This window comes from Bombyx mori, chromosome 6 (assembly GCF_030269925.1).
Source record: "Bombyx mori chromosome 6, ASM3026992v2".
Classification (NCBI taxonomy): domain Eukaryota; kingdom Metazoa; phylum Arthropoda; class Insecta; order Lepidoptera; family Bombycidae; genus Bombyx; species Bombyx mori.
Window position 1 is genome coordinate 2,147,652 of NC_085112.1, and position 27,056 is coordinate 2,174,707.

The window sequence follows — 27,056 nt, forward strand, 5'->3', positions numbered from 1 at the left end:
ATATTTAGATGATGTGATAATAGTAAGTAGCACGTTTGATGAGCATGTTAGTCTTCTTCTTCGCGTGTTAGACAAGCTGCGCCATGCTAATCTAACAATTAATTTAGAAAAGTGTGAATTTTTTCGAAGTAAACTTAAATATTTAGGCTATGTGGTCGACGCGAATGGTTTGCGGACTGATCCGGATAAAGTTACAGCCATTCTAAATTACCCAACTCCTACATGTCGTAAGGACTTGAAACGGTTCCTAGGCACGGCAACATGGTACCGGAGATTTGTCCCAAACTTTAGCACTATCGCAGGGCCGCTTAATAGGTTGTCGAACAAAAAATCAACACCTCCCTTCCAGTGGACAGATGAGGCCGACACTGCGTTCAAAAAACTTAAGGAATCTTTGGTCTCGGCACCTGTTCTCTCCTGCCCAAATTATGATCTGCCTTTCGAAGTCCATACAGATGCAAGTAACTATGGGATAGGTGGTATGCTCACACAAACTATTGACGGGAAAGAGCACCCTATAGCGTATATGAGCATGAATACCGTAGAGCGGTATAATAAAACAATTATTACTTGTATTTCTACGTTTGTTGATAGCGATCATCGGTCATGGGATACTTTTATTCCTAGTGTCCAGTTTGCCATTAATAATTCGGTTAACGAGGCTACTGGTTTCACTCCGTCATTTCTTGTCTTTGGCAGAGAACTAGTAATATGTGGCTCTCATTATACTGATATTGATTTGGGTGATCAAGTTTTGTTTCTACCTCGAGATCTGTATGCCGAAAACCTAGGGTGTTTGAGCTCCATCTTCGATCAAGTTCAGAAATCTTTATATCACGCACACGTAAAAAACACTGCTAACTATAATTTACGCAGAAAGCCTTTTGAATTTAATGTAGGAGATACTGTTTATAAACGCGCTTACGTCCTGAGTGACAAAGATAAGTATTTTAGTAAGAAGTTAGCACCGAAATATATCAAGTGCAAAGTTGTCGAAAAACTCTCGCCACTTGTCTACGTTCTAGAAGACATGTCGGGTAAAAACATAGGCACTTGGCATATTAAAGACTTGAAAATATTAGGTCAACACTCATAGTTTTTACGTTTCGTTTTTGTTGCCCATGTCCATTAAAATCTTTTTTACATTTCTTGCAAAAAGTCGTAAGCCGATTCTTATGACTTATGACTTTCGTTATGCTGTGGAGTCTTATAATTTTGCATATTATTTGATTTATTTTGACTGTTGGTGAAGTATGAAAGGTTGTGTGAAAGGTGATTGTAAGAAATTGATACAAGTTTGAAAATTGCGGATTTTAATTCTAAGATTAAAATCCTTATGCGCGACGGGGGGTAATGTAACGTAATGTTACAACTTAAATTGTCTGCAAAATAAAAAGATAAAAAAAAACCTTAAAACAAAAGTATTAATGTTCAAAGCAGTTATTTTATCGACTGTACCGCTGAGGTGAGAACAATAGTTCCCACCTCCCCCCGAGACGTAGGTTCGGCTGGCGCAGACACTGCGCAGCCGCCGGCAGTCGTCACTAGACTTCCTTATTAGTCTTACGTTTGTATTCGAGTTCAGTTAAAGTTCGTTTTCAAACCTAGACGACTTACCTACAAATAATTTATTTAAAAAATATATTTAGTACAGCAATATCGTGTGCTGTTTAATATTAACACGATTAAAATAAACGGATTCGACCCCGCTTTTAGGGTGAGTTGGAAATGGCATATTATTATTTTTTAACGCATTACTTCTTTTTTTATTTTTTTTGCTAATGATGCACAGGTATATTTCACTTGTTTTTTTTTTGCTTTCATTTTTTATTGTGAATTTACTCCGTTCTGGTTGTCCACTACCACGATAATCTCGCCACAAGATGTGGGTACCTTGCTCGAGTTCTCGTTGGTCAACCAGATCGGAAGGTAGATAAACCAGTTCGTGAAATTGGTCTTATCGCTTCCAGGGTTCATGCCTAGCTGCTTTTTCACGCTTCTTGCTTATTGCTTCACCCGATAACTGCGTGTGCTGAAAAGGTCATCTCCGCCCAGTAACCCGTACCCTGGTGATCTAGCCAGCCCAGGAAACCTCCAGGAGTCCAGACGTGGTGCTTCAGCGGGTCAACCCACGTCCGTTGGCTGCCGGAATTCAGGAGGGTAACCTACAGAGGGAGAGTCAGATCGGCCGTACAACCACACCCTATAAATTTGTGTGCTCAACTGCCGTTTTTTTTTTTGTAATATATATTTTTTTAACTGAGACACTAGTTTTTTTTTTTTTTTTAAAGGAAAGACTAAGCAGTTGTCGCAAGGGTGGGGCAGCCGTTGTAACTATACTGAGATCTTAGAACTATATCTCAAGGTGTGTAGCACATTTACGTTGTAGATGTCTATGGACTCCAGTAACCACTTAACACCAGGTGGGCTGTGAGCTCGTCCACACATCTAAGCAATAAAATAAAAAAGAAAAAAAACGCGGCCCGCCATGTTTTAAAATTTGTAAACTTGAATTTATTTTATCGACTTTCCGTTCGTTTTTCTGTTCTTTTCTTGTTTGTTTTTATCTTGCATTAGTATATTATGAAATCTTTACTTTTTTTAGTTTTATATGATATCCAACGGTGCGTTTATGCCGAAGTTCAAATCACGCAGTCAGGTAAGGTCTACGAACGACGAAGGAACAACATCGTCTAGTAAAAGTTCTGTAGTTCTGTAGTTACTTGATTAGTTAAGATTCGTTTTTGAAGTTATACCTCTTTAGGCGCGTTATGATAAATTGATGAGAGTGAAATTTTACGATGCGCGCGCACCGTGACACAAAATTAACAGAAATGAAGTTGCCCACTAAATCGCTCATTACAATACGACTGACGCGACGTAACTTGGCGAGTCTGAATATAGCAGCAGGTGATCTTTCGCGCAGCACTCGTAAAAAAAAGTGTTATTAGCATTCATTTTTTAGTAATATAAATGACAACATTATTATTTAATATAATTCATACTAAATAGTATTTTTAAATTATTAACGTTAAATATTTATTAAAAATTATTTAATATTTAAAAAAAAACAAAAAATTATAATAAAAATAAAGTATAACTTCTTACGCGCGTACATAAGTACACGCACCCTTTTTTTTGCGAGGTTGAATCGTAATTTGATGTGGGTGACCGCATCCACATTGTTATATCTATGACTCCTTTAACCAGATTACGCCAGCCGGGCAGTCGGATTGTTCAGCCAATCACGCAATAAAATAAGTTTTAACAACCCAAATTATCAAAATCGAGTATAATATATTCTAGACAAAACCGCAATATTAATAATTAAATTAAATAAACACAGACCCGCGTTATCGCGAAACACTAATTACTACGTTTTTAATGTTTAATTATATAATAATTTTTTTATCTAAAAATAAGTATTATATTGACTGGGGGTTTTAGATATCAGGGGGTCTTAGATATGAGGGGTTCTTAATTTGAATAAATCCAATAAATCAACATTTATTTCACATATTTATTTATTTATTTATTTATTACACTTCATGTAAAATTTACATTGGCGGACTTAATGCCTAAGGCATTCTCTACCAGTCAACCAAAGATAGTGCAGAGTGGATAGTGGTAGGTAGGTGCAATGAAATTTATATTAAGTTACAAAAAGTATATACATACATAAATACATACATACATACATACATATAATAGTTTATACAGTATTAAAAGGAATATATTAATGTTCCATGTTTGCCGAGTAGAATTTTCTCTTGTTCCTAGCAATGGACGTCAAATACCAATGTCTTAGCAGATACTGAGTTGCGTCATGATACATGATGTCGATAGGTGAAAGGCTATTTGGTTTAAGCGACATTTTTGCATTTGAGCCACTTAATGTTTAACATTTGGATAAAATATAATAAAAAAACTTCTTCAGCTATTTCAATGTGGTAAACCTAAAGTTCAATTAAAAACATCGAACTATTGATACGAATACCAAATTACAAAAATAAATGTCGCGTATTTAAGCGAAATGTCGCTTAAAACAACTGCCCTTTCACCCCTTAATGCATTATTTTCTTCGGTTTTCGAGAGCCGTAGACATAAACTACTTTTATGGATTTTTTTCGTTAATATTAAACCAGCCTAATAAGCTATTAAACTTAAGTCGTTCGTGACCACGAAAACTATCGAGTATCCCAAATGTCGGAAATAACATTGTAACGCTGGAAAAATTAATTTAGATGTTTTTGAAATTAACGCCATCTAGCGTATACGTGGCGCAGTGTGGGGAAATAAAATAATTTTAATACACTGATTACTTCACTCACTCGACGCTGCATGACGTGACTGTGCGATCTTGTCTATTGTTCGAAGACGAGGTTTGCACATCACTGGCATGCAGAACCTTCGAGAACCGTCAGATTATTACTATAAAAGGACAAGTCACTTTGTCCAAGTCCTTTTTCTATCAACATCTCTCGAGCTGCGAGGTGAAAGTATTCGTAAGCATTTGCCTAAGTCAATTTAATAGTTCCTTGGTGTCGTGTATTAAACCAGGGTAAGTGTTTTATAATTTATTCTCCACACTGTGTCCACAAACTGTAATTAAATAGAATTTAACATCACTATGTCTTATCGTGTAGGTCCTAGTAACTGGTACATAATATGTACAATAGTTAGGGTGCGGAGAGTGACCTTCAGTTCACCTTTAAGATCCCGCAGTACTTTTCTGTGTGGACGCTGCCGGAAGCGAGGTGCTCTGGCAAGGCGATCCAAGAAAGAGTACTTGACTACGGTAGACTAAGAACACACCTGCATTCACAGCCTTGCTCGGATCCAGTAACCCCAGTTGCTGGGAACCCTTTATCGTCTTTTTTAACTAAATCGGTGAGATCTTCATTGTTTCTGATTATTTAATTTTAAATAAATTTTCTTTGTATATCTTTCTCGTGTGTTCGGTATACCTACCGACACACCTGTAACATTGTACCTGACCACTAACTTGGAACTTTGTAAACTTTTGTAATAATTTTAACCGTGTTACCTGTGTAGAATAAACACAACATTGTTATTTTATAATTGTTTTTATTTATTGGTAGGTCTCCCAGAGCGGTAAGTGGTGGCGCCCTGAGATCCTCCTCACAGAGTCTCCTGTTCACCGGTTGTCTACCGGTGGTGACGTGTCTAGAAGTGGTGCGACTCGGCCCCGTGTCTCTCGACCCATAGACCACCATTTGTGGAGTGACGCGACTGGGCCTCATGTAACATCGGCATACCAGGGGCACCCTTAGACACAGGCACGTTACCACATAAAGATAATAAAAAACCTAGATTATGCCGTAAAGTAGTTCTGATTATAAATAATTGTTTTTGAATCTCCCATCTTTTCCATTTCAGATACGAGCACCCTTTTTTATTGCCCTTGTTGGCAGACGAGCGTGCGGCTCACCTGATGGTGAGTGGTTAGCGTCGCCCATGGACTTCAGAAATGCCAGGGGCAGAGCCAAGCCGCTGCCTACCATCACTTGTCTACACGCGGTAGACTATCTCTGCAAGCTGGCCCAAATTAAACTTATAATTACAAATGTCATATTTCGTATTTTTGAAAGAGGTTAAATAAAACAGATTAGTTTAAATCCTTATTAAATATTTATTGCAAACACAAACCCCTCAGTTCAGTGACCCCGCCGAACCGTTCGCAAAGTGTTGCCGTACAAAAAAAAAATTATCTACATTAAATACAGCCTATAACAAAATAAATAACCGAATTCCCTCTTACAACCGAGGATGTTTAAGCTGTAGCGTAAAATCAGCCCACATACTGTAGCTTAGCCGGAAACGATAATTATGAGAAGCACATGACATAGCGAAACAAGTTCTTTTTTTTTTAATTAATTAAAATCGCTGTTTTTAAGAGCCTTTTTATCTAAACTATAAGGACCATATCTCAGTGACTCTATTAAAACAATAAGCACCAACAATATTTTGTTCAATTTTCAGTAGACTACAATCGAAGCGCTTACGACTGTTAGGTCCTTAACAAAACTCCCAATTAGTATTTTCCTCGTTTTTATACATTTATACATATATAGCTAAGTTAATAATAAATTTAACTCATTCAACATTTACAACTTAAAACATGACTTATTGAGATCAGAATGTTTGTAGCGACCTCTATCGGCGATTAGCGGAGACCTGGCAGTAGCCTAAAACGAACAAAAATTAAATTTTAAAAAAAATCGTTCTACCATAGTATTCGGTAAATCAATTTTCGCCGGGCCCAGAACTATCAGTGCGCTTAGTGCGAGATTTTAACGTTCTCGATAGCGTAAAAGTTAACTCAAATTTGTATGGAGTAGGAACGTTTGCCTACGTTTGTCGCTAGGGGCGCTGTTCCGACTGCATACAAATCTGAGTTAGCTTTACGCTATCTAGGACGTTAAAAAACTCGCACTAAGCACTCTAGCCGCTGAAAGAAGTCGCTACAAATTTACATATAGTTACTAAAAAGTCCACGAGAAGATCAAAATCATTTCGATAAGAACATTGCTCAGAACAAACGCGCTTGAAGATTATACATTATCAAACGATAATTGCCTAGTATTTATTGTCGACACGCACATCAAGATATATGAAAATAATAAATTGATCAGGGTAGCTTAAGCTTTCAGTTTAACATTAGCCCACTTACTCACTTTTTAGATATTTATTTATTTTTCCAAACGGGATACATGTTACCATAGACTTTGAAATTTTTAAATCGGAGGTTTATTATTGAACGACGAAAGCGCGCCAAAATTCGATATCTGTCAACAAAACTTTTGTTTCTTGAGGTTGATTGTGATGTGGTAGTAGGGAGGTAATAAATGAAACATCGCTGCAAAGTTTTTTTATATTCATACTCTATCCACATCGCTGTGATACGCAAAAAAAAGGGTGCGTGTACTTGTACGCGCGTAAGAAGTTATACTTTATTTTTACTAAATTTATTTCTTTTTTTTTATTAATCAATTTGAAAAAAAATCAATTAAACAACATCCTCAAACACGCATATTGGACATCCCTTTTCTTGACATCGCATAAATTCGGTAATTCTCGGTACGGTTCGGAAAGTTCACCTGCGGCTATATTCAGACTCGCCAACGATTATTACGTCGGTCGTATTGTAATGAGCGATTTAGTGGGCAACTTCATTCTGTTAATTTTGTGTCACGGTGCGCGCGCATCGTAACATTTCACTCTCATCAATTTTTCATAACGCGCCTAAAGAAGTATTACTTCAAAAATTACAATATAAAAAAAAATTGATGCTTATACGGTTCGTAGAAAGGTATCTACATAATATCGCTTCAAAACAATGTCCATAAACGAAATCGTTTCACTCACACGAACATGTACCGACTTCTCGGGAACCTTTCCTTGTAAAAAAAACATAAGTCCTGTAAAATATATGAACATGTACATACATACTTTACATATTTAAAATATAACTGGTTGAATTTTAGAATCTTTTTTAAATTTAGAATTATGACTTGAATGAAAATTTAGATTTTTTTAATACATACAGGGTGCTATTTTAATTGAATATGCCATTTCGAAAAGGGCACATGTCACATATTTTGTCAAATACGTTTTTTCATATACATGTAGTTTTGAGGCTTACCTACACCCATTTTATAATAATTTCAGTAATTTTCAATTGCTAATTAACACTAAAATATATCTCAAAAGGTAATATTTTAAATTTTACACTGCCTTAGAAAATAATCAGTTTTTTTTCATTTCCTGAACATTTTACATTTTCAGAGATGTGCCCTTTTCGAAATGGCATATTCAATTGAACTTCAATTAAGTTTACTCCATTCAAATAGCCGAGACAGTTTTTTTGTGTTATGATATTTTTTTGGAAATTTTAATCTTTAAATCGCTTTCCCGTAAGTTACAAAAATGTTGCTTAAATCAAATAACCTTTTACCCTTCTATGTGATTTCGACTCGTATTCATTTTATAAATTATATTTGCAGACGTTTCTAATGCGATGACAAAGAAATTAAAAATACTTTTTTTAAAAATTAAAACGCTTTTAATTTTAAATAGCCGAAAAATCAATGTTGAATTTGAAAAGAAATATAATGGTAAAATATTAACTGTATGTCGATACAAGACATGCATAAATAATAACAATTTATAATGATTGTTACGTACGTCTAATAAATAATTTTAATTTTTTGCTTATATACTAAAAGTGATGCTTTAAATATTATGATTTTACTTTAGAGATTGCATTGTATTAATCTGTTTTACAATCATAAAGTTAATCTGAGTGACTTTTCTGATGATATAACTTAAGTATGTATATTTTTTTAAGCAACATCTAACTCAGATTTCTTTTCTGTGTTAAAATAATATACAATGTCTGAGCTTCTCTAAAATTACGCTTGATATGTGAAATATAAATGTTGTTAATTGTAAATAAAGGCAAACGAACATACAAATTCTATTATTTATTATATAATAAAATTACATATAAGAACGTTAAATACTGACTGGTTTGTTTTATGAGTGCTACTTTTGTATCATAATAATGAAAATGAGTAAAATGTCATTTAAAATTTTAAATGACATTTCATAACTTTTTTCTCTATCCGGCTAAGCTAACGTACATGGATTTAAAAAAAAAACACCTTACGCATTAATTTTACTTGCGGGTCCGCTACGAACCATAGACAACGGATTTACAAAAAAAAAAAAAACATTTACATAACCTCAACTTTACACTAGCGTTATTTTAAAACCTTAACGAAAAAAAAAAAAAACACTTCTTTTGTTTTAATTTAAATATAACGAGATCATTGTTATTCTATGCGTAAAAAATTACATTCATTCATTATATGAACACAGCTGGTGTGTTTTTATAATATATAAAGAAGAAGAAGAAGAGGAAAAATAAACGAACCGAGTATATGTAATGGAGTCTACTAAAATATGTATTAGGTGCACGTTTGTGGAATTTTAAAGTAACAATTCTTTGGCGCCACTTCGTGAATCACGTGGAAATCTATCAAGTATTAACTTTAGATACGGAAGGCCTGGTCACCATATTTTTTTTTTTTTTTTTTTTTTTTTTATTGCCTTTGTAGGCAGACGGGCATACGGCCCACCTGATGGTGAGTGGTTACCGTCGCCCATGGACTTCAGCAATGCCAGGGGCAGAGCCAAGCCGCTGCCTACCGCTTAATACTCTCCATAAGCCTCGTTTGAAGAAGGACATGTCATAGCGCTCGGGAAACACCGTGGAGGGGAGCTCATTCCATAGCCGGATGGTACGTGGCAAAAAAGATCTCTGGAAACGCACTGTGGATGACCGCAGTGGCTCCAGGTAGTATGGATGAACTCTACTCCGATGGCGGGCGGTGCGATATATGTCGCAGAACCGATAACCGTTGGGGTTGACGTGTTCTGGAGTGGAGACCGCGAACCGGCAAACTTAGTGTAGGATGCCCTCCTGCTAGATGGAGCGACGACCTGCGTAAGGCAGCTGGCAGTGACTGGATGCATATAAGCCGCGCCAATAAAGAAACGAATCGAAAATGGTGTCTATGTACCTGCACTGACAGATGGTAGGGTCAACAATTAAAAAGAAAGATATCAAGAAAAAGTTGTTTATTGTAAAAAAAATATAAAAAAACAAATGAGAATGTACTTTAGTGCCCTGGCAGAGGGAGAGGTGTCTCATCTGGTATGCAACTTGCGTAAACACTTTTACTGCCCGTCATCTAAGTCGATATTTTTTTTATATTTATTTTGATATTTTTTGAACTGATATTTTTTTTGCATGCAGTACACGCCGTGTGCGACTAAAGACAGCAATAGTTTAGAGTGAGAGCGCATGATCGCCGCCGCCATTTTAGATTCGTTTCTTTATTAGCGCGGCTTATAGAACCGAACATCGGGTTCAGTGGCGAGCTTTGGCCTATGTCCGGCACTGGACTGCCGCAGGCTGATAATGATGGAAGATTGGTTCATTTTTGCGAGATTTAAAAATTTTATGATAGTAAAGGCCTTGCAGCGTAACGTTATACGACAAGTAGCCAATTTGTAGTTGAAGTAAAATAAAGATCATAGCTTATCTTGCAAGGGCTATGCGATACGATGCGATGCGATTTGTAGTGGCAGTGGCTTCATATTTATATCTTTTGAATGAGACTATACGCTTTATAATTGAACTAGATTCATTAGTCATAGTTTATACTCAAAACGAGTTTTTATACGTGTGTCCTTCGTTACACAAGTCGCATTATATCGCGCCGCAACTCGTGGCTCAAAAGATGAACTTTGCGACATCGAAAAATATCACAATAAAACGTTTTCATTAGCAAATTCTTAACGAGCACTTATTGGAAAACGATTTTTTTTATTGCTTAGATGGGTGGACGAGCTCACAGCCCACCTAGTGTTAAGTGGTTACTGGAGCCCATAGACAGGTACAACGTAAATGCGCCACCCACCTTGAGATATAAGTTCTAAGGTCTCAAGTGTAGTTACAACGGGTGCCCCACCCTTCAAACCGAAACGCATTACTGCTTCACGGCAGAAATAGGCAGCGTGGTGGTACCCACCCGCGTGGACTCACAAGAGGTCCTACCACCAGTAAACTCACAAGAGGTCCTACCACCAGTAATATTTTCCGAATTATAATGAAAGCCTGTAGATGTTCCTAAATTAGTCACCCTGACATGATATTAGCTCTCGTTTTTCTGTCTCGAATACGTAATTAATATGAGTGACCAATCATACGTCATGTTATAAATAATCATTCTTCAAAACACAATCCTAATCACACGTCGTGACAAAAACTAGTTCATCCTTATGATCGAACGAAGGAGCCGATATTTTAACGTAAAAAATAAAATTATTTAATACAAGACCGAATGTCTAGACCTTTTTTAAGAGAACTTTTTTTTGCGCACAAAGCTAATCTGAATTAAACACATATTTAAATTTTGTACATTAAATGTGACCAGTATTATGAAATACATTAAAGCATATGTAATAATAATAATTAAAATATTCTACAGAGACAAAAACAAAACCTTTTTTTTTTCAATGACGTCTAAGCGTTATTTATAATATAGATAAACACAGATAAAAATATTTTAAATAAATTGGTTTAGAGTTTATTATGAAACAATTGCGGAGCTAATTTTTTTAAATATTTCAAGATATTATGTAATTTTTCTGCATGCTTTAAATTTTTTTTAATACTGCATGTCTTTTTTCCCCAAAAAATTTCCAACATGAAGTGTTTAATTAATTTAATTAATTATTTAAATTATGCAAATTAATTAAAATTTCTTTACCATTGTTAATTTTAAAACTTTACAATATTTCAATATTTAAAGCATTGAGTTTTATTTCATTGCATACAATATGTACCGGAAATAAAATTTATTTCCACAACTGGCAACCCCCAGAAAAACTCTTTGAAACAAACATGACAGCACTCGTATTCGAAAACAATTACATTTTCAAACAATATTTAAAAAAAAAATCTAAACTATTATTGCACAGCGGTATTGATAATTACAAGTCATTGATTAAGTAGTCATTTTCTATTAATCTGTTTATACATATATAATATTATTTACAAAATATTATGTAGGATTCACACAAGTCTATTTCAGTAGCGAAGCAGAAAGCTTTTTGAACTGTCTCTAGAGACTTTCAAACAAAGTCGATCGACGGTACTTTACAACAAAACTTTGACAATAATTGGCTGCTATGTTTCATGTTACTGGTTTGAAATTTCACGCACAGAATCAATTACAATAAAATTTAGTTTTTTCGGGGTGGAGGTAACTAATGTTTAATTAATATGACAAAATATATAGTGGAGACAAATAGAATAACGCTCTTTAGATGTAGGTCTCCTCAAAATCCAATTACAAATTTTTCTAGACCTCAACATTGCTTTTTGAACTTCTTTTAATAAATTATCACAAATCTTTATTAATTGCTAGATGTATTCTTCATTTTACGGAGCACAGGATTATTTCTGGTTACATTTTAAAGTTTTTTTTTTATAAGTGAGAAGAAAAGTTTTTATGTAAACACAATTAGTATTGTTATGAAATGAGATACCATGCGGTATAAATTATAATTGGGATGCTATAGAAATTTGCGAACTTTCTTCCGTGTAGTTAATATTTACCAAATATGACGTCGCTATGTAATATATATCATTTGACATTCCCTTATTATAATTAAAAGGATTATATGTGTTTTGCTGAGCGAACTAAAACAATCTTTCAGTTTTATATTACACAAGAAAAACTTTAAATAACTAATTTCTTGAGGAATCTGACCTTCGGATAGTGCTTATTCTGATCATCTTTGTTTTCGGACTGAAGTGTCAAGACTACTAGAAACAACTCGTGTGAACAACACAAATAAGAAATGCAGAGTGTAATAAAACCTTTTCCGATTCACGAGGGGCGTACAAGTAAGCGAATAAGATATAACCGCCGCTACTGACCTCTAGATGGAGAATTAATGGCTTGAACACCAATCAACGTCATTGGAAAAATCAGTCTTAATCGAGGCCTTCTTGCCACATTAAATAAAAATGGTACACAAAAGACAGTGGGGCTCCGATAATATGACGTGCCTATAATATATGTATATACAAATTTATTTCAACAAGTAACGCTTTGTACGGGTATATGTTATGGATACATGTGTAATTAATATTGATCAATTTTTTTTTTTTTTTTGAAAAATCATTATATAGTTATGTAAATAATTTCAAACCTGAAATTGAATACGCGATATATATCACAGTCGACGTGGACGAAGCTACGTGCGGAAAGTCAACTGTTTATGAAATGCAAACAAACAAAAGCGAGATAATACTCCACGTTATTTTTAATGCTCGTCTCGGGATAGTATACATTGCCGTCACAGTCAGGGAGCCTCACAAGCGAACGTTAATGGATGCCGTAATACGCAGGTTACAAATATTTCACATCAGCAAAAAAAAAATTTTTCATTTCAACCAGACGGGTCAATGGATTCCAAACTATACACTCGTGGATCGAAACAGTTTTCATTGCGCCCTTACATTTTATTTTATGGTTTAATTTGAATTTCAACAGACTACCGTCATATTAGAAGTTCAATGAGTTGCTGCTACAAGATAAAATGAAAATTATTAATAAATAAAAATAAAAACTAATTATTTTAATATAATATTTACATGTATAACTGAGCTTTAACTCAAAATAGGGTAGTGCACAATAATATTTTGGTAGGTTTTTTTAGATCACGGCAAAAAAAATTATAATTGACGTAAAGCTGGAACTATGTCGTGTTTTTGTTAAAAAAAAATAATAAAGTATCTAACTTTACCAAATGACGAAGCATAAGTGACAACAGATTTCAATTTTTTTCTCCAATACTTATAAAATCAGCACGTCACGAATTAAAAAACGTACGCCACGAATCCAGAACCTTCTTTCTTGTAAAATCGGCTAAAAATACAAAAGAATCCTATCACGCCTTTTTCCTGACATCACCATTTAAAATATTTTACTCTCAATGACCAACAACAAAGGCAAAAATACATACCTACTATAAATAACATATTTTTTTTCAATGATGAATATAATAGTTTTTATTTAATTATAAAATATACTAACTTATTAAGATTTATATTTGTACTACAAGAATGAACGTACCGCTAGTCCGCGGAAATATTGCTTATCTGTTGCTCAGAGGAAGCTTCAACTCCAATACAGTTGAAGCTGCCGATCAATTCACAATAATTTTAGAATTATTAATAATTTTGTTACGATTGAACTCAATATAGTGATTAACATGAGGTTGACAATGTGGGAAATTTAACCGATGGCTTGTGAGGGTCTAGACTATTATAGCTACAGGGTCGCGAACTATTTCAATACATCTATCATGCCCTTCCAAACAACTTCCTGTACATTTTAACCATCATTTTACTGAGTCGATTTTCGTACAGTAGAAACAGTTTAGTGATAATGTTACCAAAAAGGACTGCTTTCGAATAATGTTGCCAACCTCAACTAAAATCTCGCGAAAAACTACCACAAAATATTCAGGCGAATTATATACTGTTATTAATTGCTGCTAAAAAAACTGACCTGTTTATTATATAAAGAGAAAAAGATATAGAAAAAAATACATATTTATTTATTTATATATAGTTCATTGTAAGCGGGGTACTTACACCGAAATGCCCTCAAAATTTATTTGACTAACTTACAAAACTATGACTGTCACGCACGATATTAATCTTACATGTCTTTTAATAACTTAACTATATTCTAAAGCTACATTATATTTACAATTTTTTTTATATTGAAAAATGTGAATAGGTAATCGTGTCAAGGCTCAGCCTTTAAGACGCGGTACTTCTTGGAAACATCAATAGCTTATACGCCACAGAATTAGCATGGAATATAAATCGAATGTTTCGTGAAACTACTGCATGTGGTTGAACAAAGACCGCTCGATAATATCGTGCGCCAAAGTTTTACCTCGTTTACGAAAACCTAGTCGACTCTCACACGCCCGAACCCGTTTACGAATGAAATCGAATGAACCTTCCAACGAACGAATGAAAATCGACGAGGGCGCAGACAACGTGAACCGTAACAACATCGCTTACAACCCATTCGTTTCGTTCACTCTTGGTCCGTATTTACAATTTAAAAAATATATATATATGTATAAATTTAACTAGTTATTTACAATGACGACGATGACGCCTTCAGTTAATATTATTTAAAATACGTATTTTTAAGCGTTTGAGGAGCTCGTTAAGATTTTAATATTACATAATTAATCTATGCTATATTTTTTTTAATTGAAAATCTACCTATTATTTGGATATAGAGAAGGTAAGTATTTAAAATTTAATTACATTTACTAATTTGGCTATTTATATGGATTGTCGCTTACGCGAGCCCCTCAAACGAATAAGTGGAAGAACGTCGGAGGCGCCACTACGCCTCTGTGGCCACGGGCTCCCGCGCGTGGTGGATCTTTATGTGCTTGTTGTGATTAGACTTGTTGCTCGATGTCTTCCCGCAGATGTTACAAGCGAACGGACGGACCCCGCTGTGGACCTTCATGTGCTCGGACAGATAGTAGCTCCGATGGAACGACTTACCGCACTCCTGGACCTTGCAGACGAACTTCTTGGCCGTCTCGTGCTCCCGGACGTGCCTCTGGCAGTTGTACTTCCTGATGAACTTGCAGCCGCAGTAGTTACATGTGTAGGGCCGCACCGACTTGTGCGCATTCATGTGCGACACGTACTCCGACTGCCGGATGAACGCGCCCTTGCACAGATGGCACTTGAAGGGTTTCGCGGACCGGTTCATGTGGGTCCACCGGTGCAGCTTCAGGTTCCACTTAGTGGTGAACGACTTGTTGCAGATGACGCACGGGAAGGGCCGCTTGCCGGTGTGCGTCTGCATATGCGCGCGCAGGTTCGTGCGGATGTACAGCTGTGGGAGCGAGACAGGGAGATTAGTTACTACTCACTCAGTCGGTGGTGCCTGCCATGTATTACAGGTTAAAGTATGAAATTTCCGATTTCTACTGAAAATTTTAAATTCGATTTTATTTACATTTAGCATATTTATTTAAACAAAATATCTATCACTAGCGACCCGCCCTCGCTTCGCTTCGGAAACTGTAATTTATTATTGATTTCTCCACTATTTAATGGATGTTATTATACATATAAACCTTCCTCTTCAATCACTATATCTATTAAAAAAAACCGCATCAAAATCCGTTGCGTAGTTTTAAAGATTTAAGCATACATAGGGACAGACAGATATAGGGACAGAGAAAGCGACTTTGTTTTATACTATGTAGTGATTATTATCTACATATTGTTACCATCAAATAGGAAGGTCATTTATACCTTTGCGATAGAACTCTGGTGATCTAGTTCCTACAAACTGCGTGAAAGCATTTTGTACTGCCTCCTAGGAAGAAAACTTTTATTACGTAGAAAATTGTCTAAATGACCGAAAAAAAATGATAGTCCGTTGGAGCAAAGTCTGGTTAATGCGGAGGGTGACGAATGGTTTTTAAACTCAGTTCCTGTAGAGTTTCAAATTACTCCAATTTTCGAAGTATCCATATTTCTTGTCTAAGCTTAATAAAAAACAACAACTGAAAGTCGCTAACCGAACGTTGCACATTTTTTAAAAGAAGAACCTCATGGGTACCATTTGAAAAAAGTTTCACTCGAAAATCTCAAACCATGAAGGTCCTATGTCAATTCGAAGTACCTATTACAATAGAATATAATGTGGCAACTTCATACTTTAACCCCTATTATTGACTTTTTGGCGGGAACGCGAGGAGTGAAGTTATGTGATTTGTTTTATTTTGTCTATATAGTGTTTCTTCAGGTTTAAATGTGTAGTAACGGTGGTTTATTAACTGTTTAATATTTGTGAAAGTGCACAAATGTGGGAAAATGAAAGAAAGCTGCTGGACGTAGCTTCTCGGGATGTTCCAAAAAGTTCACTGAAAAAATCTCAGTAAATGACCACCATTTTACTGAGATTATATTTCATCCCAGATCATCTCATCTCATTTCATTAAATTTCATTCCAGTAGACTGATGTCTCAAATTAATCATCTTCATTTCATTTCATAGTATCAAGTTTCATAAAATAAAAAAATATATATAAAAGATTAGGCTGTATGGTATAATACATTTGCCTTTCCATTTGGAAAAATAAAAATACTACTAGTTAAGTAAAGCACTAAGATAGTAGCAGAGACCTGCTTGCAGACGGGGCAGGGCACGTCGAGGTGCGGGTCGGGCTGGCGGTGCGTGCGGCGCAGATGGCGGGTGAGCGAGGCGGCGTGCACGAACTTGTCGCTGCAGAGCGCGCAGGCGTGCGGGCGCGCGGCGTGCGTCTCGCGGTGCCAGCGCAGGCGGGCGCGCGACGCGAACACCAGCCCGCACTCGCACGACACCTCGCGCGCACGCACGCGCTTCGAGAGGTGGTGCCGGTCTCTGCGGACGAACGTTATTATTATATATTTACGTTATTATTATATATTTTTTTATTGCTTAGATACTGATAGATAGATTTTAGCTGCGGACGAACTCACAGCCCACCTAGTGTTTTATAGTTACTGGAGCCCATAGACATCACGCAAATGCGCCACCCACCTTGAGATATAAGTTCTAAGGTCTCGAGTAGTTACAACGGCTGCCCCACCCTTCAAACCGAAACGCATTACTGCTTCACGGCAAAAATAGGCAGGGTGGTGGTACCCACCGGCGCGGACTCACAAGAGGTCCTCCAACCAGTATTTTATTCGGTTTATTATAATTTCCCCACTGTATTTTTGATGACTTGCACTGTCACTTGATTTTGTACTATGTCACTAATTTCACTGAGAAGAATCAATCTGTCAAACGAAAAGCACTCACATTAAGCGTTACTTAATACTCACACCGAAAATTTTGTGTACTATATTTTTAACTAATGCTAAAATAAGCACCTTTTTAATACGCTTTTATTAGTTTCAGAGGTATGTATGTTAGTAACGGAAACTTTGAACATGATTTTGACCCCCTTCAAAACGTCGGATTAACTCGAAATTTGGTATACTTATTAAGGACCGATGACAATTATGATGATGATACTTAAAAAAATTGAAAAAAAAAAAGAAAAAATTTAAATTCAACTAAAAAATGAAAAATAAATAATAGTTTACAATAAAATCATTTTTTCTTACACTATTTTTAATTGAAATTTATTAAAATTTATTTTCTATTTTTAGTTGGATTTTATAAAAAAGCAGATTTTGTTAGTTTTTTAAACAATTTTTTTTTTTTTTTTAGATAAACATTAGCCAATATCGCATTCCAGTATAAACACTATTTATGAAAAAAACTATCCTACCTATCGTACTTAAAGTCGGAATTCCAAAAAACAAAATATATAATCTGGAATGAATCTAATAAATTATGTATCGCATTCGCGACGCTCGTCCGCTGCATACCTGTGCTGCAACATATTGGAGTATCTCTTGAAGGTCTCGTCGCAGTGGGTGCACTTGATCGGCGATCGTCCCGTGTGTATGTTGTGATGTTCCGTTAACTTCTGTCGCGTTATGAACCTCTTCTCGCAGACGTCACATCTGAAATTGATAAAGTAAACATATCGACGCTTGAAAGGCAAACGTGATTAAGCGACAATAACTGCTTTGTACATAAATGATAGGCAATAACCATATTCGATGCGCAAAAAAATATATATTTCTAGGTCTATTAAAATCATTTCAATCCTACAGCTACTAGCTAGATTCTACTACAGCTAGATTCCTTAAAATAAAATTTTGTTTTCAGGTATTTCAACTTTAAATTAGTCTACTGTAAAGTTCACGCATTGTCGCTTAGTCACGTTTGCCTTTCAAGCGTCGATATTATTTTTAAATATATTTTTAAAATATTTATAAGGTGATTTAACACGATGAGTATTATAGTTTTACATTGTAAGTTGATTTATAAAATAATATGAGCGTATTGTGTTGCTATTGTTTTTTTGTAATTTAAATTTCTAAATTTCTCTTCTCTGTTCACTTTCTACTTATATGTGATTTTGATTGTGGAAACATATTTGGTTATTGTTTTAGCTATATTTTTTAAAATATTATATGTTTGTATTGTACTGTTTGTTTCCCAAATAAATAAATAAATTATGTACTGTCAGTAGCATCGAGGGGCTATTCTGGCTTCAACGGATATGTAGGCGAACTCACGAACTCAGCCTGAGAGGCTTTGCTAACACGAACCCTAGCAAGAGCCGTGCTTCGCAGAATCTACCACCGGATCGGAATCGCGACTCACTGAGAAAACCCGGCGGAAGACTCAGTGGGCTGTGTCTATTGATTAGTTTACAAACAAAGGGAAGGTACATCAAGACGATGTATTTTTTCTTTTTATTTAATTATGTAGTTTTCATTCAGGTTTAAAAATGAAAGTTTGACAGATTATAAACCAGTTAGTATTTGAGTGTAACTAACCACCGGCAAAAATAATTTTGAACACAATTACTACCTTTAAAAGGACATTAATAACTTGATACATGAATCTGAGTCTTTCTAATATCTTTAATCTCCAACTCTGACTTATAATATTTACAGAAGCGCTTGAACTAATCCAATACTGCATATGTAGTCCATCAATTTAAATGGCACTATTAATATCGATATATATATAAATGAATTGCTGTTCGTTAGTCTCGCTAAAACTCGAGAACGGCTGGACCGATTTGGCTAATTTTGGTCTATAAATATTTGTGGAAGTCCAGAGAAGGTTTAAAAGGTAGATAAATATGAAAATGCTCGAAATTAAATAAAAATAACAATTTTGTTTTCCCTTTGATCCCCTGTGTCCCCCGTCGGACGGATTCCTTTTTTTTGTTTTAAGTTTTTATATTATACAAAAGTTTAGGTCTTTTATTTATCGATTGAGACACAACGAAGTCTGCCGGGTTAGCTAGAACATGTTAAATTTGTCCTATGTCAAACATTTTTTGTAGAACCAACATTTCACAGCCAGTAACTTACTTGTTATAGAGATTGAGAACAGAGGAAGATGCCGAAAAATCATCCAGTGAAGGATAATGGGAGGAGATAGTCACGACCTTCGGACATGAGAATTGCGACTCGTGGAGGAGGATGAACTTACTTGTAATTCTTAATTCCTAAATGCGTCTTTATGTGAAGAGCGAGATTGGCTCTCCTGTAGAAGCACTTCCCGCAGGTCATGCACTCCAGCGGATGTATCTTGAGATGCGCGTGGAAGGCGGCGTCGGTCAGCTGGTCCACTTTGCAGGTCGAACAGACGAAGTCCTTCCTTCTACGTTTCGTTTCCTGCTTGATCAGACCCTCGATCTTCGGCTTGGAGTCCTCCATGTCGTATGACTGAAGTATCGTGGTCGTTATCGAAGCCTTCGAATCGACCGTTATCAGATTACCTGTAATATTTGTGAAGGGGAATTTATGTTAGTAATTCATTAGTAACATTGTTGGCGATAGAGCAAGCGCTTTTGCCGAGAACCAGATTCGTTCATTAAAAGAGAAAGCCAGTTTTTTTCCTGCCTAAACTAGTAAACTAGAAGGTAGAGATGGGTCGCATTTATTAAAACCGACCCGAGTATTAGATATTTTACGAGATAAGACTGTATATAACCCCATTTTGTCATTCCGTATAATCTGTATAAATGCCTAATCCTAATCATTCAAATAATAATCCAACGATCACATTAATCAAATCCTAATAACGAACTCAGAACTTGAGATTAGGAATAGGCAGATTGAGATTGCTTGCTAAGTATTGGTTGTGAATGAGATTAGGAAGATTATGTGGATTAGGTATTCCTTAAGATTAGGAACAGGTGGACCTAGTATCTGATTAACCTAGCACGAACCATCTCTACTAGAAGAGTTATGCCAGCGGAACCGGGCGAGTAGGTGAGCTCTCGGGGTTCTGACTTGGTAACACTAGCCCAAGCAAGAGCCGTGCTTTGCTGAATCTACCACCTGGTCGGAAACGCAACCCACTAAGAAGATCCGGCAAGAAACTCAGTGGGCTGTGTCTATGGGTTATAGGTACAACTATTATACAATACAATCGAAATTACGACCTCATGCCTCAAGATTGGCGATTGTGTTCGCATTGGCAACAGTAACAAAATCATGTAATTCTCTATCGAAGGGATCTTCGTGAATTATTCAAGATCATAATAAATTAACCATCACTGGTGGTACGACCTCATGTGAGTCCGCACGGGTAGGTACCACCACCCTGCCTATTTCTGTCGTGAAGCAGTAACGCGTTTCGGTTTGAAGGGTGGGGCAGCCGTTGTAACTATACTGAGACCTTAGAACTTATATCTCAAGGCGGGTGGCGCATTTACGTTGTAGATGTCTATGGGCTCCAGTAACCACTTAACACCAGGGGCTGGGAGCTCGTCCACCCATTTGTGCAATAAAAAATAAAGTTATATTTTTGCCATTGGAGACAATGCCAGAACTACTTGTGCAAAAATAGTTTTAATATTAACTCTTATGTTTTTTTTTTGTTTTTTTTTTAGTCATATTCTCTAGACAAAATATCTATTCGTTGTTGAATGCATATCATTGCTAAATCGAACTGATAACATGCAGTATTTCAATAGCTGTGATGTGATTGATGGTTCTGATGCATCGATATAAATCAGTTTGAAATATCACATTTGTAAGATATACTTCGAGGTGTTAAAGGGTTATTTAGTTTAAGCGACATCCAGGTGACATCGAGTTATATACATATTCGGAATCAGCAAATTTTTCTCCGTCAAATAATGCTGGATTCGATGTTGAACTTCAATTAAGTGTACATACGCCATTCAAATAGTTGAAGAAGATTATTTTGTTATGATATTTTTTTCAAATTTTTCAATTATAAATGACTCTTCTGTAAAGTTGCGAAATGTCGCTTAAGCCTTTAGCTATAGCCTTTCACCACTTTATAGATGTTTTTTTTTTTTGCTTATTTAGATGGGTGGAAGAGCTCACAGCCTACCTGGTGTTAAGTGGTTACTGGAGCCCATAGACATCTACAACGTAAATACGTCACCCACCTTGAGATATAAGTTCTAAAGTCTCAAGTGTAGTTACAACGGCTGCCCCACCCTTCAAACCGAAATTACTGCTTCACGGCAGAAATAGGCAGGGAGGTGGTACCTACCCGTGCGGACTCACAAGAGTAAAGTAAAAATAAACCAGTAAATGTTTAATTATAAAACATGCGTTACACGCGGCTCTGTTGCGGGCGGCGCTCCGCTCGCGCTTGATGGTCCGCGCGGTGAGCAGGCGGCTGTACGACACGCGCGACGCCGCGCCCCCCGGCCCGCCCGCCGCCGCGCCCGACCCGCCGCGCACCTTCTTCAGTGTCACGTCATCGTCCCTGAAACACGCACGCGTTCGTACATTCATAAAAATAGCCCTAAATTTATGTAAACTGAAATCAATGTTAAATAGAAACATTCAGTACATTATTAGGCATTCTTTAAAATTACTTTTCGATCGTCCGCGACAACGAAAACTGTACAGTAATCGAAAGGACGGAAATAATAAAAGGCAGTAAAAATGCGAGATTACACCATAAAAGTAATTTTAATTATAAAAATAAATAGTTAAAGTACACCCTGTATAAGTAAATACTAAAGCACATGTTAATGCGTATATAGTGTGTATATAATTTTACACACAAATGCGAATGTCCCAGATGTACACACACTAGACAAGACAAGGAATATCCTGTTTATGTATAGTATTCAGACGCAACAAAGCCATTTTTGGTGTCAGTATATTATTTTTCTTATTTCTCAAAAAGGAATGCACTTAACAAAGGACTCTCTACACCACCCTTTGGTTGACTGGTAGATAATGCCTTAGGTACTAAATACGCCACTGTACTTTTGTGCATATTTGAATGAATGAATAAATAAATAAATACATCATTGTTGTATTATTATATTTAGGCATACTAACAGCGTTTCCATCTTCTCCGCAAGATCCACTTCGGAGCCGTCCGAGACCCAGCTCTCCCTCGCGATGAGGTCATAGGGCTCCGACGCGGTAACCTCGGTGTATATCTGTGAATAAAAACGACCAACTAAAAAGACATAACTTGCACGGCACCAATTCTGGTAACCAATCTGGAAAATTTTTGATAATCACCGAATATTAAGCTAATTCAAAGAGCTATAGTAGTTTCATTTCCCTTCACTATTCTGTTAAAAGGAATTTAATGAAATATCTGTGAGTTTGCGTCTAGTGGAGAATTCAAGATTTCTTTAACTTAACTACCTAAGCCACTCAAAAGCAAAAAAATTCAATATCCCAGACTTTTTTAGATAATCTTGTTAATAACAATTTTAATTACAAGTTTCTTGTACAGAATAAATTGTGTAACTACTCAAATCAACTGATTTGCAGCAAATCTATAAAAATTATGTTAATATTTTTAAACATGACACACATAATATGTATTTATCTGTATGGAGATTCATGTAGAGATTTATTTAAAAAATTTCAAGAATTTTAACATAATTAATATACTTCATCTATTAAAGGACTGATACAAAGATATGTATCCTTCTCCATTTTAAAGAATATTAAATTACATGGTTAATATGAACATCACTTGACTGTCCTACACTTAAAGGGACATAACAGGTTTATTGAACTGATATTCTTTTCACTAAAGCTCTTATTTTGTGAGGTAGGTAAAGTCTGAAAAGGTGTAGTTAAAACTTATTTAAAGGTAAGAGGATTTTACATAGTATTGGGTAGTCTGTTAGATTGTTAATTAGAGTATAAGGCACATAACCCAAAATTCTGGCCTATCCAGACCTCACCTAATGAATTCAAAGCTTTGAGCCAAAGCAAAGAGGATTGACTTCAGACAGATGGCTGATGTAAAACTGTATCCAAACCAAATTATAACAATGATACACATGCCCACCACAAATAAAAAAAAATATATATATATTTAGTGATTTTTTTATACAAAATATATGTAAAATAATAGAATTTTCTTACCCCACTCCAAGCCGACTCCATATCGCCATTGCTTTCCTGTCCACTGAGCTCTCCCCGTGCTGGCATACGCTCATCTGCACAAATATTCAATGGAGTATCACCCCCGCTCCTGCTTTCACTTAGTACATCAGCCTTGCTGTCCTTCTCACAACCATCGCCTTCTTTATCTCCCTGTACCTCTCTTCCAGAAAATGCAGAGTAATCTATACCTGTACTATCTGTAATCTTGTATGTATCTTGTATGAAATTTGGTAATACAAATTCATTTTCCTTCTGTGACGGTTCACCCCAAATGTTGTACATTCCATCTTTCTGAGTAATTTCCCTTTCATTACCAAAAGCATCACGGTCCGTTGTGAAATAATCTGGATACAGATTTTCGCCAAAGTAGTTCTCGTTCATCATACTGACAAACTGTTTGCCCTTGGAGGCTGCTTCTAGATCCAGCAGTTCTCTGTGGTTGGACTCATCATCAAAATCTCCAGCTGACATATTACTGTATGGTATGACATGGATTGGTCGCAAGTTGTCCTTAGTTTTAACTGCAGGTGTATCATTAGAAAAGGCACCTTCATTGCTTGTATTCACTTCTTCCTTCACTTGAATTTCAACTATTTTCATGTCATTACTGTCATTTAGACTATTTCGTTGCCCTGGTTCCATTTGCATAGGTGTCCCAATGTCTGTGTTAAAATCATCAGTTTCATCATTTTCTTTAATTTCCTCAACTGACACAGTTAGGAGTGTAGTAGTTTCCATTTGTCCGTTCCTGTCATGCATCATAATGAAATTCTCTGGTGATTTACTGGTTGATGTTGATGGCATTGGCTCTGGTTCATTCTTCTTCACAATGCTGCCTAAAGTTTTAGCATTCTTTATTTGAAGTATTTTCTTGGTCTTCTTAACAAAAATGTTGTTCAATCGTGCAGAATTGTTTTTATTTGATTTTACAGGCAAGGTGGTCTTCTTTACATTAATTTCTTTATTATGTGGAGTTTCAACGGGTCTCTGTGGTTTAGGGGAAATTGATATACGATCAGTGGAATTATCTCCATTCTCTGATAGTTCACTGCATGGTGATATAGATGGTTTCTCATTACATATTAAATCAGGAATGGGACAGCTATCACTAAACTCAGAGTCGATTACTTTATTACATAACTCTTTGTATGGTGAAACATTATTTGCACTTTTCACGTTGGTAAATGTGCGTGGTACTGAACTGATACTGCTAGAATTTGAAGGCGGAATACATTCACTAATATTGTGGTTATCATCATCTAAATCAGGCAGGATTTTCTCTGGTGATCTTGAGGGCTCAGTGCTATCCATGAAATCAGGATCGTTTGACTCTGTTAAATCCATTAAAGTATTTACCATATTTTTGTTATGCTGTACTGGTACTTCAACCTTGATATTGCTGAGAATTTTTAATCCTTTACTTGAACTTGATGCCTCACTCATGTATTCAAGTTTATTTATGGTGTCAGATGTATCTGTTACATCAGATTTAACTGACACACCAGATGATGGCACCACACTGGTTGATGTAGAGGTAGATGAAACTGATTCAGGAGCAATTATTGGACCAACTTCTATGATTAAAGTTTTTGGATCATTTAAATTATTTTTACACAGTTGGGAATTTGGAATTAAGGTATCGGTGTCTGTATAAACAGTGGTAGTACACGATTTAGGAACAAACTGTTGAGGTGGTGTGTACATGCAAGATCCAAATTGATCCAAAACCATTAAGTTCTGATACATTGAACTACTTTGTGCTACGTTTGTCACAGCATCCGGTCCTGTTGTAATCATAGTGGGCATACTTGAAATAAAAGGCTTACCATCTATGTTATGCACCATTTCTCTGTAAATTATTTGTGAATTTTGAGTCACAACTGTTGATAAACTGGGAGTGAAGGCACCTGTTGACATGTTATTGAATTGGGCGCCTGATAATTGTGGAGCTACAACTTTAGCATCAATATGGGCTGATGAATTAGAAATATTTCCTGAGATCAGCATGTTGTTCTGTATATTCTTTTGCACAAATGTTGGTGTTGTCGGCACCATGACATGCATAGGTTTCACTCCTGATGTAATGTACTGTATCCCACCTACATTGGTTTTCAAAAGTATGTTATTGGGCTTTGGTAGAATCTTTACAAAATCTTGGGCTTTCTTATGTCCTGCTGACACAAGATTGTTTTGCGGTGGAAACCTTAAGCCAGCAGCTATTGGTGGTATGTTATATGTTAAAACATTGTTTACATTATCCATGGCAGTATATTCAGCACTCCGTGAATATTTAATCTCTCTATCTTCTTGTGGTTCTTGAAACACTGTAAATGGCTGTTCAAAATCTGACAGTTGAGAACTTTGAAACTGTTGCATTTTATCACTTTTCAATCCATATGACAAAGAATGCTGACCTGATGGAACTGAATTTGTGTCAAAATTAATACTATCTCTAATTTCAGGTGTCTCATTCCGTGATAGAGATGTAATTGATGTTGATTTGGGAGTCCTACTTGGTGGCCTTCGCCAGTAGCGGTCAGGTTCACTGCTTCGCTGTGATCCATTCCATCTGTCATCTGCAGGTGTCCGAGACCGACTTCTGTATGAGCGTTCCGAGTTTGCAGGAGTTGATGTTCTACTGCCGAAACCACTGCCTTTTGAGGTAAGACAACACAAAGCTTTGATAACTTGGTCCTTGGGGTGAGTGTCGAGATGTGATTCCAAACTCATTCCATTGTGAAGGTAAAGGGTGCACACAGGACATTGTATTAATTGATCCATTGTTGGGTGTTTCAATCACAAATTACTGAATGCTTAATTTGTGGTAAGGTCGAACGAAACAGTTTAGTTAGACTTGTTTTTTCACTATTAAAATGCGCGTTCGTAGTCCGTGTGACCCGTTCGTCCAGAGTGCGTGACGTACATATCTACATTTCATACGCAAGGCTCTCGATCAAACACCAACAACACATAACTTCCTTCCAAATACGTTGCTTATCGATCTGCGAAACAAAATACAGTATAAAATATAGGTATCTACATTATAAACTCGCACCCGACAATCGTATGAGCTGCGCAACATGTAAACATGGTACAAAAGAAAACAAAACTTGAAGATAAAGGCCATTAGGACATAAAAAGTCTGGCACCAAGTACAATGAAATACGAAATGAGTTCATGAATATAAGGGTAAGTCAGCTATGGCGTTTACCTATTATATCGTGTGTTGTACATAGTCCATTGCTTCAAAATCATCAAATATTTGGCTCTATTCATTTACGTTTAAGCGTATTCTATAAATATTTCTAATTTGTCAGACATATTGCAGACGTCTCGTTCACGTTCACAATACTTGTTTC

At 36.1% G+C, this 27,056-nt stretch overlaps 1 protein-coding gene and 1 long non-coding RNA gene across 5 annotated transcripts; one reads left to right on the forward strand and one right to left on the reverse strand.

Moving 5' to 3' along the window:
- The first annotated feature begins 540 nt into the window (after window positions 1-540).
- On the forward strand, window positions 541-16,874 carry LOC105841497 (uncharacterized). 4 transcript variants are annotated; one of them, XR_009973338.1, is made up of 4 exons: window positions 541-1,717; window positions 1,971-4,561; window positions 4,647-4,890; window positions 5,401-8,498. It is a non-coding gene; the product is annotated as an uncharacterized LOC105841497 (long non-coding RNA). The 4 variants fall into 4 exon arrangements; XR_005244812.2 differs by adding an exon at window positions 5,103-5,115 and having other exon boundaries at window positions 564-4,561; XR_009973339.1 differs by lacking the exon at window positions 5,401-8,498 and adding an exon at window positions 15,478-16,874 and having other exon boundaries at window positions 566-4,561.
- LOC101744027 (uncharacterized) lies at window positions 5,634-27,056 on the reverse strand. The gene is made up of 8 exons (XM_038011802.2): window positions 26,909-27,056; window positions 23,677-26,699; window positions 22,624-22,727; window positions 21,885-22,036; window positions 19,775-20,063; window positions 18,085-18,222; window positions 16,849-17,086; window positions 5,634-15,548 (listed from the first exon to the last, which is right to left on the reverse strand). Exons 2-8 carry the CDS (start codon window positions 26,476-26,478, stop codon window positions 15,042-15,044), a joined length of 4,230 nt encoding a protein of 1,409 aa, XP_037867730.1. The 5' UTR covers window positions 26,479-26,699; window positions 26,909-27,056; the 3' UTR covers window positions 5,634-15,041.